Source organism: Zingiber officinale, chromosome 6A (genome assembly GCF_018446385.1).
Source record: "Zingiber officinale cultivar Zhangliang chromosome 6A, Zo_v1.1, whole genome shotgun sequence".
In the NCBI taxonomy this organism is placed as follows: domain Eukaryota; kingdom Viridiplantae; phylum Streptophyta; class Magnoliopsida; order Zingiberales; family Zingiberaceae; genus Zingiber; species Zingiber officinale.
The window spans coordinates 120,821,515-120,840,803 of NC_055997.1; the positions used below are offsets into that span (position 1 = coordinate 120,821,515).

The following is a 19,289-nucleotide window of genomic DNA, read 5'->3' on the forward strand; positions in this document are numbered from 1 at the left end:
CGAAAGAAACGTGGCGTTGAGAGAGCAGTCGGAAAGGATGGAGGTAAGTTTGGTAGATCGCTAGATGACCGCCAATGTTTTTGTTAAAAAAAAAAAAAACGTGCTGGGTAGCGGTTTTCTTAGGTGGGGTTCACTGTGGGACTTCAGGATAGCGAATGAGAAGGCTGGTAGTTTTCGGGTGTTTATGAAGACCTAGTAGCACTACGACGCAACGCCAATGCCAGGGTCGGATCAAGATAAATTATTGATTTTAAGTAGTACGAAATAATTAAAATTAGAAAAGGTGAAGATCGATAGATCGAAAGGGAGACGGGAGGACTTGGGATCTGATGGTCAATGTCGAGGATGAAGCATCTCCTAAGGAAGCTCCACATCGGCGGTGGCGGCGGCGGAAGCAGTAGCGGAGGAGTTGACCATCAACCCCCCCACCACCCGCATCCTCATCAGCATCAGCGGCTTGGTGGTGAGGCCAGGAGGAATCCCTCTCCGACGTCCGCGTCGAGTTCGAGAGCAAGGGCACAGGACGTGGCACCGGCGGAGGCAGTTGAATCCAGGGAGGGATCGCGATCCGATGGGGCGGCGATCGCGGGACCCGACTATAGCTTGTTCGAGGAGGAGTACCAGGTGCAGCTGGCGCTGGCGATCAGTACCTCTGATCCCGATGGGCTGGAGGACGCGGACTCCGTGCAGATCAAGGCTGCCAAGCGAATGAGCATGGGGTGCCCGTCAGGGGTTGGAGCTACTGCTGGAGCTGTTGTGGGTGTTGGTGCTGATGATTACAGCTCCATGGAGTTCCTCTCGCTGAGATATTGGGTAAGTCTAAATTGGATTTTTTTCGCTGTTGGGATCCGCTTGATTTGATTTTTAGTTCTTTGTTCGGGATTTTAGTCGCCCTTTCATAAATTAGTCTTTTTTTAAGCGAATTTCTATTTGCTTAATACATTACGCAGCATACCTAAATCTCCACTGCACTATAGAGGAGGTAATTTATGTTTATAATTGATAGGATGATCAAAAAATAATTTTTAAATGGTGATACTTGCATCATGGAGGAGATACCTATATAGATCTTAACGTTTGAGTCATACGTATGACCCTGAACTTTTTCTTGTAGTAATGTGATTGTGATAGTTTCTTATACTATTAGTGATTAACTGATTATAATCCTAAAAGTCTAGCTAATTGTTTACCGTTTCAGAGTGTGATTTCAATGCTATTTATGGCTGTGCATAAGAGTGCATGGTTGAAGTGGATTCTTCATTTTTATCAATAGAAATCCCTTCCTAAACTATAAATGGTTTTGATTTCTTTAACATCACAGATTTCCTATTTTTTGAACATCATGTAATTGCTAAACCTACCTTCTTGAGCATCTGTAGATTCTTTTGTAGATTGAACACATAATTGCTCTTTACCTTACTGTCTTTCATGTTTTATATTCATATAATTTGATAACTTTCTCAGTGGATATCAGTATATTTTAAAGCACTCTCAAGTATGCCTATTCAACATTAAGTTGACATGTCTCATTTTTTTATTGTTCCTTTCATTTTCTGTCATACTTTGGTTAATAATCATTCTCGATTGTTCATGTACAGAGTTTTAAAGTTGTGAACTATGATGAAAAGCTCTTGGATGGTTTCTATGAAGTATATGGGTTCTCAAGTGCCAACATTGTTGAAAAGATGCCATCTCTGGTGGATCTCCAAGCAATATCTATTTCAGATAAAATTGATTATGAAGTCATTCTTGTGAACCGGACATCTGACTATACACTTCAACAACTTGAGAAGCAAGCAGTCTCTATTCTTATGGAAAGCAAACCAGAAGAGCATGGTCTACTGGCTAGTGGGTTGGTCCAAAAGATTGCAGATCTTGTTGTTTGCAATATGGGTGGTCCAGTTGATGATACTAATGATATACAAAGAAAGTGGACACTCAGGAGCTGTGAATTGCAGAATTCTTTGAACACTATTGTTCTTCCTCTTGGCTCACTTGAGATTGGATTGTCACGTCACAGAGCCTTGCTCTTTAAGGTTGTTTATATACTACTTTGGGTTAACATAAATTGAATACCATCAAACTAATGTTAGGCTTTGTGTTTTTCATCTATTTATCACATAAATCCAGGCAATTTTGTGAACATTTAATTGTATCATCCATACTGCTTTTACACATCTCGTCAATTAAGTAGATGCTTGACTATTTTCTTTATTATACTAGTTCTTTTTGTGATCCATAAACATTAACAACTAGTTTTTTGTCTTTTGAGCATCATATTGTCGTGTCAATGGTTTTGGCTAATCTCGACTCGAGAGTCATGCACTGGTGGGTAAATACAGTCTAATTTTATGAATATAGAATTAGTTTTCTTATAGGCCTTTTTTTGGTACATAAGAAGCTAGTCAACTAGATCATTGCCATTATAATTTACATTAGCCTGCTGCTGTATCAAATTATTGATGGTTCATATTATTTGAGCCAGACATCATAATATCGCCGATATTGTTTATTTTTATTTTTAACTCCGCCCATGATGACCGGTCATGGCCGGTCCCAAGCCCGGATAAAGGAGGAGGGTTGCGTTAGGTTGCCAGCCAGCGTCAAACTATGACAAATATTCAATGAATGAATCCATTAAACTATTGTGCTAATGCTAGGTTGTTCCCCGGAAGGAACGCATTGCAGGGTCCGACTGTAACGTCTCGGCAAGGACCGCTACATCTCCAGAACTCGGGTGTAGTGATAAATATGCAAGAGTTCGCGTTACAGGGTCCGACTGTAACGTCTCAGCAAGGACCGTTACATCTCCATGAGAACTTGGGTATAGTGTTAAATAGGCAAAAGTTCTCACACCATAGGTTAGATAAGAACAAATGTTAAATAGGCAAAAGTTCTCACACCATAGGTTAGATAAGAACAAATATGATAGGAAAACTAATAATCTAAGATTTGGAACATGGAATATAGGAACTCTCACTGTAAATCAATGGAGGTAGTAAATATGATGATTAGGAGAAAAATTAGTATTTTGTGTGTACAAAAGACAAAATGGATAGGCGAGAAGGCAAAGATGATAGAGAACTCGGGTTTTAAGTTATGGTACACTGGAAAGAGTAAAGCAAGAAATGGAGTAGGTATCATTGTAGATAATTTGTTAAAGGATGAAGTTGTAGGAGTAGTTAGAAAAGGGGATAGAATATAGCCCTTAAGATAATAGTGGCGAAAGAAACTATGAACATAATTAGCGTATATGCACCACAAGTAGGATTAGATGAAGCTACCAAATCAAGATTTTGGGAGGACTTAGATGAAATATTACAAAATATTCCACCAAGTGAAATGATTTTAATAGGAGGTGATCTAAATGGGCATGTCGGAGTGAAAAATGAAGAACATGAGAGAGTACATGGGAGTTATGAGTTTGGAACGAGGAATGAGGAAGGGAAAACTATATTAGATTTTGTGATAGCATATGACCTTATATTAGCTAATACGTTTTTTAAGAAAAGAGAAGAACACTTAGTCACATTCAAAAGTGGGAATAATAAATCGCAAATTGACTTTCTTATGGTTAGGAAGAAGGATAAAAAGATTTGTAAAGATTGCAAAGTCATCCCTGGAGAAAGCTTAACTACCCAACATAGGGTAGTTGTGTTAGATATACGCCTCAAACATAGTATCAATAGAAAGAAACTATATACAATTCCTAGAATTAAGTGGTGGAAGTTAAAGGATGAGAAACAAAATATATTTAAGGAGAAGGTAGAAGTACAAGCATTAGGTGAAATATACGATGACTCTAATACAACATGGGATAAGATGGTATCAAAGTTGAAAATAGTAGCTAAGAGTGTACTCGGTGAGTCAAAGGGACATGCACCACTAAGTAAAGAATCTTGGTGGTGGAATGAGAAAGTATAAGAGAAAGTGAAGGAAAAATGAATAGCTTATAAGGAATTATATATTTGTAAGAATGAGGAAAACTTAAAAAAATATACAATAGCCAAGAAAGAAGCTAAGAAAGTAGTGAGTGAAGTAAAAAATGAAACTTTTGAACGGTTATATCAAAAATTGGATACAAAAGAAGGGGAAAGAGACATTTATAGAATAGCTAAAGTAAAAGAAAGGAAAACAAGAGATCTTAGCCAAATAAAATGTATTAAAGATGAATGTAATAGGGTATTAGTAAATGATGGAAAAATAAAAGAGCGGTGGAAGAGGTATTTTCATCAACTTTTTAATGAAGGTTTAGGTGACCAACTTAACTTAGGTAATTTAATTAGGTCAAATGAGCGTAGAAATTTTAATTTTAATTTGAACTTCTTAAAAACAAACATGTAACCTGATGGAAAAGCCATTGGATCAGATGATATTCCGATAGAGGTATGGAAGTGCTTAGGGAAACAAGGTATTGAATGACTTACAAAATTATTTAACATGATATTGAAAACGAAAAGAATGTCTGATCAATGGAGGATAAGTACTCTAGTTCCCTTATATAAGAACAAGGGAGACATACAAAATTATGCAAACTATAGGGATATTAAACTAATGAGTCATACTATGAAACTTTGGGAAAAAGTAATAGAAAAAAGATTAAGGAAGGAGACCACAGTGACAGAAAATCAATTTGGGTTCATGCCTAGAAGGTCGACAATAGAAGCTATACATCTCCTTAGACAATTAATTGAAAAATATCGGGAGCAAAAACAAGATCTACACATGGTATTCATTGACTTAGAAAAAACTTATGATAGAGTCCTAAGAGAACTTATATGGAGAATTTTAGAAAAGAGAGGTGTTAGCGTAACATATATTGAACTAATTAAGGATATGTATGAGGATGTAACGACCAGAGTAAAGACTTCAGGCGGAGTAACTGAAGCATTTCCAATAAAGATAGGGTTACATCAAGGATCAGCCCTAAGTCCCTATCTTTTTACACTAATTATGGACGAACTCACTGCGCACATTCAAGACATGCACGTGGTGCATGTTGTTTGCAGATGATATTATTTTAGTAGATGAGACACGTGAAGGAGTAAATGCTAAGCTAGAATCTTGGAGGGAAACACTAGAAGGGAAAGGTTTTAAGCTTAGTAGATTAAAGACAGAATATATGGAATTTAAATTTAGCAATATTAGAAGTAATGAAACAATTGTTAAGATAGGAGAGGACGAGTTGCCTGGAACCGAGAGATTTAAATATTTAGGATCATTTTTACAAAATGATGGAGGGATTGAGAGAGACGTCTTACATAGAATACAAGCAGGATGGGTGAAATGGAGGGGAGCGTCGGGTGTTTTATGTGAACGTAAAGTACCTCTTAAACTTAAAGGTAAGTTCTATAAAATCGCAGTTAGACCTGCTATGTTATATGGAGCTGAATGTTGGGCTATGACTCGAGCACATAAGCAGAAGATGAGAGTTGCAGAGATGAGAATGTTAAGGTGGATGTGTGGACATACGAGAATGGACAGAATAATAAATGAGAGTATTAGAAAGAAAAGTCGGAGTTGTATCTATCGAGGGAAAACTCCAAGAGATACGTTTAAGATTATACGAGTATGTACTTAGACGACCAATAAATGCTCTAGTTAGGCGATGTGAAACTATGATAGACACACATATCAAAAGAGGAAGAGGAAGACCAAAAGACTTGGTTAGCAACAATAAAACAAGATAAAATTTATTTAAATATAAATGATGATATAATAGGAGATAGAGCTCAATGGCGTAAAAGGATTCATACAGCCGACCCCACCTAGTGGGAAAAGGTTTGGTTGTCGTTGTTGTTGTTGTATGGCATGCTACTGATCTGTATAGCTTGGCATACTTGCGATAACAATCTCTTGACAATACAAGTTTTCTGCGCTTAGATAGTATTTGAATGTTGGTTTAGTCTATTTAATTTTGATTTAATATCTGCCACCTCTGTTTGTTGTTCACCATTTACCTTTGTATGCTGTGTGTGGATAGCAACAAGCTATTTTCTCTATTAAATTTGATTGTTTAGTTATCCCAAAAGCTTACTGTAAGAAAAAAAATCCAAGCGCTTTTGAATTTTAGTCTCAATATGTCTTATGTGTGGATCGTAACTCTCACAAAGGATTGCCTTGACTAAGGGTATTTATATATTCTTTTTATCTACTGACAATAGCAATTAGCAGGATTCAAACATAGAATTTGCTATTCTGATACCACGTTTTCAATTTTGGTGATTTTTTATCCCATAGATGTTAGATGTTTGAAAGGGTCAGGTCTTTACTTCTATAATTATTCTAGTATTCTCCCATATATTTTGAAGAAAAAACTAATTTTCTCACAGATTGTACTTGGAACTATGATTCTAATATGTCCATGTGTCACCCTTAATTTCACATTACTTCTTCTGATACAATTAAAGAATTTATCATACTAGGGAACCTGAGAGGTTGCACACAAAAGTATGTGGCTTTAATTTCTGCAAATTACACAAATATATTTGCAAGAACTGGCGAATCTTCCTATCATTCTATGCATTATATTGTATAAGATGAATCAGAGAAATCTTATGATAGTTGTAATAACGAAATGATTACAAGTCCCATTCCAACCCTAGGATTTTGTTGAATACATATGGCTCTACGCTAATGATCGTGCATCTTATTATTGGTGCAGAATTTGGAGTAGGTAGCACATTTACATTTCATAAAGACATTAGATTGGTTAAATATTAACAGAAACACATCACTACATCAGTTCATGCCATATTATTTTGCCCTGAATTTGGAGTAGGTAGTCCTTTTACATTTCAAACATACATTATTGCATGAATTGGTTAAATACTAACATAAGCTATAAATTGTTTCTGTTAGACAATGTTACATAGGAAGTGTTGTTTCAATCCCCAATTTGTGGGGTTACTTGGTTTGTTGCATGAGAACTTGCATTGTACTTTATAAGAATATAATATTCACCTGATAGTGCCCTAAAACAATGAGTGCTAAGACATGTTTATTATTATTATTATTATTATTATTTTTCACTTTGCAGGTTCTAGCTGATAGGATAAACCTGCCATGTAAACTTGTAAAAGGTAGTTGCTATGCTGGTACAGATGAAGGAGCTGTGAACTTCATTAAAGTTGATTATGGAAGGTGGTTTTTTATACTTTATTTTACGTTCTTCTTATCTTGTGATTCATACAATTTAATAAGTAATCTTGGCTCAATTGGCCTTTCTGCTTGCTTTCTCATTTGTTATTCATCATGTCATTCTGAACTAAACATTGTAGTTAGCATGAAAAAAAAAATATTGGTGGTACTTGAGATATCTTTTTTCATCTTTTCTGCTGAGGTAGTTTTTGAATGTTTGATGTGCTAACATGTATTCTGGATGATGTGCAATTCTTGTGATAAATCTTGAAATTTACTTACTAATACTGGAATGTTAGGCTTTTCTCTATTCTTGGCCTTTTCCAATTCTTAGGAAAAAAGTTGCTGGATATCAAAATCCTTCTGTCCAAACCAAAGAGTTATAGTTGAAGGAACTTCAGTCTTACATATTGTGGCCTCTTCTGAATTATTGTTGTATTCTTTAATGTTATGTTATTTCAGTGCTGATTAGTATCAGCAATGACACCAACGGATCAGGTCTCATTTTGACAGGAAAGATTTGTATAGATAGTGTTTTACTTAATGTTCAACTCTTATATTGTAATCTTATTATATGATGAGCCTGAAGATACATTGCAAATTCTGTTTTTTGTCTGACAAAATGCCTGTGGCACTTGATCTCATTTGGTTTCTATATCTTCTTACTTCGTGTAATAATCATTAATTGAATTGTTAATCATATCATTGTCATCATTCAAATAAAGATTTAGTTCAGCATAATTCAGAAAGGAAACTGACAAGATTTCTTCACCTCTCACAGTGAATACATTGTTGATCTTATGGGAGCTCCAGGTACATTGATTCCCACTGAGAATCCCAGCACTCATATGGAAAATTCTATAAACTTTCTACTAGGCCCAGAGACCATTGAACAGACTGTCCAGGATTTATGCTTGGTCCTTAATAAAGTGGATCCTCAATTTGAGAGAAAAAGTGATATATTTGAAAGAGATTTAGATAACAGCTTACCATCAGGATATACTGGATTACAGCTGGAAGAAAGATCAATTTTAATTAATAGACATGATGATGTTGATGATTTGATTGTGAACAGTCAAATTGCAGGGAGTGATATAGAACCTGGAAGTTTCTGTTCTTTTCTGAGTAGACCTCAATTGGACACATCTAAACCTACAGAAGTTATTTCTTCTTCTCGACAGATGAAAGTTAATGATGTTTCCAAGTATGTTGTCACTGCAGCAAAGAACCCAGAATTTGCTCAGAAGTTGCATGCTGTTTTACTGGAAAGTGGTGCGTCACCTCCTCCAGATCTGTTTTCTGATTTAAATTCTTCACTAAATTTGGTTGAACAGGCTCATAACATGGATATCAAGGCAACAGGAGGAAGAATTGGACTAGAGTTAACTGGGATGAATACAACTTCAAATATCCAGTCTTCCATTTCACCTGTGTTAATAGAAGAATGTTCAAATAATTCTGACAAGGCCGAACATAATGAAAATGTTGCGGAGGAATCAGTACACAATATGGGGGAAGACGTATCCAGTACAAGAATGTCTTCATCTTTAGCTATGAAAAATGACTGGCTCACAATACCTAATTTTCAGGTGAATGGGAGTTTGCCTGATAATTCATGGACTAAATACAATGATCCAATTCTGGATAATCTGGTTACATCAAAAACTTCTTTCATGAAAGAAGTTGACACATCTCCTGCGCCAGATGTGGTTGAATCAATCAATAAAGGAGGTTCAAGAATTGTTGAATCATCTGGTGTACATTACTATAAGGAAAATTTAGGAAGAGATTCTGCTCCTGATGGGCATCAAAAAGTTCCTTTCGAAGATTGTCAAGAGAGTGCAAAGGATTCCATGTTTAAACAAAAAAGTAATCTCCATGCACTAGCTGCATCTGACAATGAAAAATCAAGCAAAATTCTTGATGCTGTTTCTGAATGGGAGATACATTGGGAAGATCTTCAGATTGGAGAGCGAATTGGTCTAGGTTGGTCTAATAAATGAATTTACTTGTTCAAGTTTTCAATCTAATACATATTTCTTATCTGCTTTTGAATTCATCCTGAAAATGAATCGAACAGAAGATGTATGCTTCTCTGATTTGTACTTCTTAGAATGTATACTGTGTAGATTGCCATTGCTTTTCAGACTTGCCAACCTATTGTTAGTTCTAGATCACATTTTCATTTATACTTTGCTGCACAATGCACTTTATAATGCCTTGGCAGCTTTTATAAACCATGATCAGTACATATAAGAAACCTTTGCATTTTGCGCATAAATGATAATGTGTCAAACTGTTTATATAATAATTCTCCACCATACTGTATTGAAGGGCTAAGTTACATGGGGTTCAGGCTTTTCCCCCGGCCCCCCTCACCTCGCGTATTTCCTTTTGTCTTTTCTTTTTGTTTGGTACAACAACAGTCAAGCCGTATCCCACTAGGTGGGGTCAACTATATGAATCCTTTTACGCCATTGCGCTCTATCTCCTACTATATCATCATTTATATTTAAATAAATTTTATCTTGTTTTATTGTTGCTAACCAAGTCTTTTTTGGTCTTCCTCTTTCTCATTTGATATGTGTGTTTGTCATAGTTTCACATCGCCTAATTGTGCATTTATTGGTCGTCTAAGTACATGCCCGTACCATCTTAAACGTGTCTCTCAGAGTTTTCCCTCAATAGATGCAACTTCGACTTTCTCTTTAATGCTCTCATTCCTTATTCTGTCTATCCTCGTGTGTCCACACATCCGCCTTAAAATCCTCATCTCTGCAATTCTCATCTTCTATTTATGTGCTCGAGTCATAGCAATATTCAACTCCATATAATATAGCAGATCTAACTGCGGTTTTATAGAACTTTCTTTTAAGTTTTAGAGGTACTTTACGGTTACATAAAACACTCGACGCTCTCCTCCATTTCAACCATCCTACTTGTATTCTATGTAAGACATCTCTCTCAATCTTTCCGTCAAATATTTAAAGCTCTCGGTTCCGGGCAACTCATTATGTCTAATATTGCTAAACTTAAATTCCATATATTTTGTTTTTATTCTACTAAGCCTAAAACTTTTTCCTTCTAGTATTTCCCACCTAGATTCTAGTTTAGCATTTACTCCTTCACGTGTTTCATCTGTCAAAACAATATCATTTGCAAACAACATGCACCACGATATTGTGTCTTGAATGTGTGTAGTGAGTTCGTCAATGATTAGTGTAAAAAGATAGAAACTTAGAGTTGATCTTTGATGTAACCCTATCTTTATTGGAAATACTTCAAAGTCTTTACTCTGGTCGTTACATCCTCGTACATATCCTTAATTAGTTTAATATATGTTATGTTGGGACCCTGATGCCCGGTTAGAGGGGGTGAATAGCTGATCACCCACTTCGATTGCTTCCTATGTTTGTTAGTGCAGCGGAATACCAAAACAAACAAAGGAAAACTAAAACCTAGAGGCAATAAACAAAACAATCAAACCTTTAACACGTTGATTTACGTAGTTCAGCGATTAAGACTTCTACTCCATGGCTATTCGTAAGGTGGACGATCCCTCAATCCGTCGATGGATTAATCCCCGAAACTCTGTCTAGCTTGATCCACCTTCTCGATGGAGAAACCTCGCCATAATCTCTTGATCACACACAAGGATTACACTGAGAGCTTTGGAGACTCTAATAGGGTTTAACCAAGTCTATTATTGTCACCAAGGCCAGCCACCCCGAGCTCTATTGAATAGGGCTCGGGAGGAAAACACAAAGTTGTTTTCCCACTACCAGTCGACTGGCCTCGTGTGGAATTCGAAAGTTACATGCCAACGACTCGATACTAGTCAAGTGATGCCATGACCAGTCGACTGCTTTACATGGGTTGAGCGAATAGAAGCATTCTGTTCGCTCCCAGTCGACTGGGCCCTACCAATCGACTGAGATAGACCCCTCCAATCGACTGAGACAGACCCCAGTCGATTGGTAAACCCCAACATTAGGGTTTTACCCTGAGTATAATCACTCATGCACTTGTCCTCGCCTGTACAACTCTCAACCTTGCCTTCTAGTCTCCTCCATCAGCCTTGTGTCCCTTAGATGCCAACTCATCCTTCATGTCTTGCCTTCAAGAGCTTCCATCGACCTTGTCCTTGTTATCGGATCTTCTATTATCAAGAGGCTCCTCACCTCCGGAACTTCATCCTCACCAAGTCACACTTTGACTTCTCCTTTGCCAAGATCACACTTGGACTTACGTTGCCAAGACTACATACTTAGACTTACACCGCTAAGACTCACCCTTGGACTTTGTCAAGATCCCACTTGGACTTTCCTTGTTGTACTTGCATTCTGCATATTCACAACGCATATCAAATACAACAAATAACCTAACTTAAATTTTTGCTCAAAACATCTAAACCTAGGGTCACAGAGATTACTCCAACATGTTACGCTAATATCTCTCTTTTCTAGAATTCTCCATATAATTTCTCTTGCGACTCTATCATAAATTTTTTCTAAGTCAATGAATGTTATGTGTACATCTTATTTTTGCTCTCAATATTTTTCAATTAGTTGTTTAAAAAGATGTATAGCTTCTATTGTCAACTTTCCAAGCATAAACCCAAATTGGTTTTCGGTCACTGTGGTCTCATTCCTTAATCTTTTTTCTATTACTTTGTCCCAAAATTTTATGGTATGACTCATTAGTTTAATACCCCTATAGTTTGCATAATTTTGTACGTCTCCCTTATTTTTATATAAAGGAACTAGAGTATTTACCTCCATTGATTAGACATTTTTTTCATTTTCAATATCATGTTAAATAATTTTGTAAGCCATTCAATACCTTATTTCCCTAGGAATTTCTATACCTCTATCGAAATATCATCGGAATATCATCTGGTCCAACGACTTTTCCATTGTGCATCTCATTTAAAGTTTATTCTACTTCTGAAATTTGAATTATATCATAAAAATTTAAATGTCTATACTCATTTGACCTACTTAAATTACCTTCAAGTTAGTCACCTAAACCTTTATTAAAAAGTTGATGAAAATCGCTCTTTTATTTCTCCATCATTTACTAGTACTCTATTACATTCATCTTTAATACATTTTATTTGAATAAGATCTCTTGTCTTTCTTTCTCTCACTTTAGCCATTCTATAAATGTCTCCATTGCTCTTTGGTTTTGGTACATATTAAAAAAACAAAATAAAATGAAGAGAAAGTAAAATCATTGATTAAGTTTGCAGCTTACATTAAAATTCATTTTCTTCTCTTGTCTCTTGTGAATGATATCCTTGTTTCTACTTTCTAGTTTGGTGTTGAAACTTTTTCAATGTGAAAATCGTGATTTCAATTTTTCCTTGAGGGAGTATCTTTCAGGTAGGCTAATCTAAAAATTATATTGAGGTTCAGTTATATAGTGCACACTCCTATCATACATCTTTTGCTTGACTGTTTCAAACTTCAGTCATACATCTACTCATCTGATTCAATGTGAAAGTCTTGATTTTGATTCCTCTTTGAGTATATTTTAGGAAGTCTACTTTAGAAACTATATGGAAGTTCAGTTTCGTTTTGCTTAATTCTGTGATAGATAATCTACTTGACTAATTCAAACTCCTTTTCCAGGTTCATATGGGGAGGTTTATCGTGCAGACTGGAATGGCACTGTAAGTTTCAATCTAGGATATCTATCTTTTTCTTGTTAGTCGTTTGTGTATGAATGATCATGAAGTAGAGGGATAGTGGTTTTAAAATATTATAATTACAGATGAAAAATTCTATGCTGTATTTGTTTGTTTTGTGAATGTTGGAATTTTTTTTTATCAGGAGTTTCCATGTGTAATAGAAGCTCCTGGGCATGTATGGTTGTTTAATATTTCTTTCCAGTTAATTTTAAATTTATATGCAATGTTTTAATGTTTCAGGGAAAGAAAATGGTAGCGTTTTGTTCTATTGTGCTATTTAGGAAGTTCGTGATTATTTTGGAAAATCTTCCATTTTTTTTCCTTTTCCATCGAAGAAGGATTTAGATATTTTTTTCTTAAATTAATTGTCCTTTGTGTAAAAAGAAAATTTATTTTATGTTTTACCATATTGTTGTGTTCTTGTAGTATCGATGAAACCTTTTGATCTTTAGATTTATCTAGAAGCAAAGCATTCTCATATTTGTGTTGATGGCTAATTGTTGAGAATCTTTTTTCTTACTCATCTGTTCTGTATGGTCATCTTCCAGGAGGTTGCAGTGAAGAAGTTGTTGGATCAGGATCTTTGTGGCGATGCATTAGAGCAATTCAGATATGAAGTAATCTCTATATAAATATTGCATACCAACTTGGAATTTGATTTTGAACTTCAGTTTTTATATAGTCACTTTTTTGCCATAGGTTAAAATCATGTCAAGGTTACGACATCCAAATGTTGTTCTTTTCATGGGCGCAGTGACTCGCCCCCCAAATTTGTCAATACTGACAGAGTTTCTTCCCAGGTTTGTGCATTTCTGTTTAACCTGTTCACCTAACAAATACACTGTCATGATCCAGGATGCACACACTAGCTCATATACTGTCTATTTTTCTAATTCTGGGGCCGGATCTTTCATCTAGACTGGGAATGCCATAGGATGATTAATATATCTTTGCTGCTTTTTCATCCTCTTTTTCTTGATTTGCCCTACCATTTCCTCCTGAATTTTCTAAAAAAGAGTGTGACAATTGCAATATTTCCCGTATTTATATGTTGTTAGATTGGAGTATCATGCTCATCACAAACCCACACCAGTACTTGCTACCCAACTCTTTCATCCTAAGCCTGTTACATGTACCTACTACTTTATCCAAACTTGTGCCAAACCTATTTAACCTGATTAAATGGGTTGGATAGTAACTAGCAACGAACAAAGTTGAAAGCATTGTTCCATGTTAGAGTTTCAATCTCTTGTAGGAATGACATCGATAGCGACCATGTGCCATGTTGGGTACCATACTACATTATTAGTGATCAACCCAAATGAATTTTGATCTATAATTTTTGTTTGTTTACCTCAAAATATAAGTATATAACAATTAGAAAGGTGATTAAGTTAACATTTTAAAGTAACAAATTGTAAAATATAACAAGCATCTCTTGACTCATCGTTAGAACTTACTAATACTAAAATAAGTGTTGTACATTTGAAGCATTGGTTCTTATGGCATCCCAATGAAATCAATCTCATGATTTTCTAAAGAATCAAATTTCTTAGACTGTGTTATTGGAACTGGTTTCTTTACATGATTATAAATAAATCTTGGTTAGCGATTGGGAGTTGGACTTAGGCTGACACAATTTGAATTGAAACTACACAAGTATATGTCTATATGATATGGATACTTATTTGTCTCTTTGATTCCAACATCACTCCTCTTTGTTGTTGTTGATGATGATTTAGTTGGTTCCTCCCTTCTGCCCCTCCCTCTGCTTTTTATAATGCTTGATCTCCTTCATGTCCTTCCATTTTAACTATTTACATGATAGTTATTTTTTTCTTGATTTTTCCTCTATTACAAATTGTATTAGAAGTTCATTATATTCCATCAGATCTCTGAAACACGAAAAGACTTTGTTTGCCTGTGATTTGCATTCACTAACTGCACAAAGTGGATCACAGCAGCAAAAAATTGTATATTATAGTATAGGAAAATAACCACAGTTTAATGGCATCATTGAATGGTCCCAATATGTTTTTTTTTTCTTTCTGTTTTTAGGGGAAGTTTATATAGGTTGCTGCATCGTCCTAATTCTCAACTGGATGAAAAAAGACGGCTAAAGATGGCTTTGGATGTGGTACTAGTTTATTTGTTTGTTATCTAAATTTGGTTATGCATATTGATCTCCCACTGAAGCTTAACCTGCATCTTTTGACAGGCCAAAGGGATGAACTACTTGCATAGTAGCCATCCTACTATTGTGCACAGAGATCTCAAGTCTCCTAATCTTCTTGTTGATAAGAACTGGGTTGTCAAGGTACCCATTTAGCTAAAACCTTCTAAAGGAGTACCTCCTAATAGATCAACTTCTGTTGCTTCCTTATTGGACAGTGTTGTCTGGATTTATAATGTCTCCAAATACCAGTCCATCAATTGCTATGAATCTATTGACACTTAAAAAAGATGCCACAGAGATTCTTGTTTTCTCTTTTATTTGTATGTGGTGGGTGATTGACATAATTTGTTTTTTAGTTCACTACCTGGCAGTACATGATGCATATCTTTCTTCAAAGCTAAAAATACTTCTCCAATATTTATGGTCCGTGTTGTTTAAACTTTTAAATTATAATAGATTTTCTGTGCAGCTTTGTTATCTTTTAATGGACAATCATGAGAGAAGTGCTTAATCATGTATGTTCTTTTCTTTCCCAATGCTTGTGTCCTTAGTATACAAGGTAATGCATCCAAGCAAAGTTGCACTTGGCTAACCTTGTAGACTTTACTAATTTCTGTGTCAGATTTAACCCTATTAATCTATTTTAAAAATGTTAATTGTCAATAGGTTCGAACTTCTTTGTTGCTGATCTTGTATACCCCTTGATGACGTTGAGTTGGTACTCGGGTGATAGAGTTGTTTCATTGTATACCCCTTGATGACCCTTTCTATTCATCAGATATTAGTCCTGGATTTATTATGAATAATTATAATGAATTACCATGCTAGCCAAGATAGCAAACACCATTTTGTTCAAATGATATTATCCTACTCCATCCAATTAGTCTCAACAAGTTCATGCTGTGGTTTAGCAAGCTAGTGTTTGAGGGAATCTTATGATCACTGAAATTTTTAGTTTGGCCAGTGATTATAATAGATCTCTAGAACCTCAACATATGTTGCTTGATTTAAAGAATGATTACATAAGCCCTGCGTTGATGCCGCAACTGCTGTAGTTATACTAGAGGGGGAAACAAATTCTTGTATTTCAAATGGTTCAGCTCATTCCCACCCTTCTCCAGTGAGTAGGTTACAGTAAATTGAATTTATGTGTTTGTTTTTTCTCTCTCCATTGTGACTTTTAGTATACGCATAACGCATTACTATCAATACTTATTTGAACTTTTTGCTCTATTGAAATCCAAAGAAGATGCTCTTGGGGATTTATAAGTAAATTAAAGTTGGACATTAATGATGTTGGAATTAAATATGATATTTAGTTCAAACAGCTTTGGTTGCCAGTGTTGTTTCCTGTGGTATCTAGACCATTAAAGTGTATTTGCTTATCCAATTCTATTTCGCATTTCAGAAGAAAAATTAATTTTGTCTCAGGCTTGTGATTTTGGCTTGTCAAGATTGAAGCATCATACCTTCTTGTCATCAAATTCAACATCTGGAACGGTGCATTTCTTACTCCACAACTTTTAAGAAGAATCATGTTTTGCATTGTGTACTGATTTTCTCAAATAAAATGAATAATCATTTGCTTCTTCTGTATACCTCACATAAAATTTCAAGTAGAGACATTACTTATTCTTGGAGTATTATACCTATCTTAATCCTGGCAACAAATTTTCATTCTCAGATCTGTTGGAACAGTATGCAATTATGCATTGTGGATCTCTGTGAGTTTAGAATTTACTTAAGCCTATTGGATTTGGAGTGTAGGTGACGCAATGACATAATAAGAGTTCTAGTAAAAGAAGGCTTTTAGGGATTCTTGAAATGCCTTTTACATTTGGAAAACTGTATATTGATTCACCTCATGGTGTTCTGCAAAACTTGGGCCCGTTCAAAACGTTACATTCATGTGACTTTAGTGTTTGAAATAGTCAATTTTCTGGTCACACTGTTTTATTTCATCATTCTTCAGCTTTTTGCATGCTATTTTTAACAAAATTTATTGTCAAACCTACTGTCATTGAGTAATCCTAGTGTGTTCTGATATTTGAGGGTTTCAGTGTATACCGAAAACTGGATTTGCTAAATTTTATAGACTTAAAAGTCCTTTGATTTAGGTAGCATCTTATTCTTTTTACAGTTAGGGCATTGTATTGTGGTGCTTCATATGTCATAACTGTGTGAAGTTTTTGCATAACCTCGCCATCAGAAAGAACAGAATTGTCATTATTGTATTAACTTGATCTAGTTTTAGGTAATGGCATCACACTAATTTCTGACTATTTGTTCTTTCAGCCGGAATGGATGGCACCAGAGGTCTTACGGAATGAACCATCAAATGAGAAGTGAGTTAGACATTCTGATCTATATGCATATTTTGGAGATATTTGGTGCTATTTGTAAACCTGTTGGTAATGGGAAGTATCTGTGTCTCAGATGTGATGTTTACAGCTTTGGTGTCATCTTATGGGAATTAGCAACCCTACGGAAGCCATGGAGTGGAATGAACTCGATGCAAGTAGTTGGTGCTGTGGGATTCCAAAATAGGCGTCTTGAGATACCTAATGATATTGATCCAGTGGTTGCACAGATAATTACTGATTGTTGGGAAAGGTATACTCCTGTACCAGTGCTACAGCATTTAAAACTTTTCTATTTCAACCAAGCTCTTGTTCATTTTGATTAGTTATCAAATCACAGAGTTCATTTTGAGCACAAACCACTTAGTTTAGGTCGGTTTAGACACCACTTGGGTACTTGGGTTTGATATACCTTATGCAGTTGGGGCTTTATCATAGTTGTCTGTTAATGAATTGGGTGGAGTTAGCTAGTTTGATTACAGTAGGCTTGTGTTGCGTTTTTGACCAACCCTCTACCTGACCTAACAAATGGTCATGTAAAAGTTAGTGGCACGAGTTGAAACCAATTCATTTAAGCAAAAACTTCTCCAAATCCCAGACACTTCTGTACTAGAGGTTAACCATTGAGATGCAAGGATAGCCAGATGTCTATAGTGTTTTTTCATTGTTCGGGTTTATAAATATTTCTCTGAAAGCTGTTCCTCTTGCAGTGATCCAAATAAGCGCCCGTCTTTTTCACGACTTCTGTCACCTCTCAAGCAGGTGCAGAAGTTGGTTGTTTCAAACTGAGGCTTGTACAGAGGGCAAACCATCTTACATTGTGTCCACGCTGGAGCTGCAAGGGCGCAATACTAGCTGCAAAGTGCACTTGTTCATGAGCTGTAGGCTCAAATCTGTTCAAAGTTGAAAATTTTTTCGAGGTTTGGAACCAAAAGGTTCTTTCGAGGCATGCTTTGTCATCCTGAAGCTGTGCGAAGTGCAGCTCAAGAGTTAAAGATTGCTACATTTGAAACTCTCATACTAACAAAAGTGCTCAAGTATAGCACCACAGCACATAGTCTGCCATTTTGTTTCGGATTCACACAAGTCGAATCCGAAACCAACTCAAAATTGTACACATCTGCTTAAGTTGTAACTATTTCTGCTCTAGAAAACAAAAAAAAGAGGACGATACAGGAAAGAAAAAGGATTCACTAAGGCACATCCTGTTTTTACATCCTCAATAAATAAAATGTTTGCTTCTCCTCTTAGGGGATATGAATTGGTCTGAATGATAATATATATTACCTCGTTAAATAGTCTATCACGTATCTAGTATATTAATGTCTCCCTTTTATTAACATACATACACTCATTCATTTGAACATTAACATTGATTGTGTTGGATAATCTGTCAGAAATTTTAAGAATTAACTGAATTAAAATTATATCAAATCAAATTTAATTTATTTGTCAAGATGATCTGATCAGATAATCTCATGTTGTCAGTGGGGTTGGTTCTACCAAGTGTTGAGTGCAGATTGCTGAGCGGTCGAGTGCAGAGCGACCAAGTGCAGAATGGCTGAACAGTTAGTGCAGAGTGGTCGAGTGTAGAGCAGTCGAGTGGAGAGTGGCCAAGCGGTTGAGTGGAGAGCGGCTGAGTGCAGAGCTGTAGAGTGGCCGAGCGGCTGAGTGCAGAACGACCTAGTGGCTGAGTGCTGAGCGGTTGAGCGGCTGAGTGCAAAGCAACAAAGCGGTTGAGGGGTCGAGTGACTAAAGATTCCGAGGTTTGCAATGGACGCAGTTTCCTTGAAATAGATTCGTTCTACCTTCGGTTGTGTTTCGAGATTTTCTCGAATCGTCGGCTTCCCAGGATATAACGATTAACCGTGATATATACCAAACATTGTGATTATGTTGAACCGAGAGGTACCTGACTATT

At 36.0% G+C, this 19,289-nt stretch overlaps 1 protein-coding gene across 2 annotated transcripts; it reads left to right on the top strand.

Moving 5' to 3' along the window:
* The first annotated feature begins 267 nt into the window (after positions 1-267).
* LOC121997795 (probable serine/threonine-protein kinase SIS8) lies at positions 268-18,625 on the top strand. Of its 2 annotated transcripts, XM_042552426.1 has the most exons (13): positions 268-813; positions 1,599-2,036; positions 7,040-7,143; positions 7,922-9,126; positions 12,774-12,814; positions 13,381-13,449; positions 13,532-13,632; positions 14,891-14,969; positions 15,051-15,149; positions 16,440-16,508; positions 17,304-17,353; positions 17,445-17,621; positions 18,079-18,625. In XM_042552426.1, the coding sequence occupies exons 1-13, from the start codon at positions 337-339 to the stop codon at positions 18,155-18,157; spliced, it is 2,988 nt and encodes a 995-aa protein (XP_042408360.1). In that variant the 5' UTR covers positions 268-336; the 3' UTR covers positions 18,158-18,625. The 2 variants fall into 2 exon arrangements, 1 of the variants encoding a protein (XP_042408360.1); XR_006116369.1 differs by lacking the exons at positions 17,445-17,621; positions 18,079-18,625 and having other exon boundaries at positions 273-813; positions 16,417-16,508.
* The last annotated feature ends 664 nt before the right edge of the window (positions 18,626-19,289 follow it).

Bases quoted from the DNA above. Each gene is read 5' to 3' on its own strand.
- LOC121997795 (XM_042552426.1), top strand. From the start codon at position 337: ATGTCGAGGATGAAGCATCTCCTAAGGAAGCTCCACATCGGCGGTGGC. The intron at 12,815-13,380 runs GTAAGTTTCAAT...GTCATCTTCCAG, and splicing joins GTGCAGACTGGAATGGCACT to GAGGTTGCAGTGAAGAAGTT. The intron at 14,970-15,050 runs GTACTAGTTTAT...ATCTTTTGACAG, and splicing joins TAAAGATGGCTTTGGATGTG to GCCAAAGGGATGAACTACTT.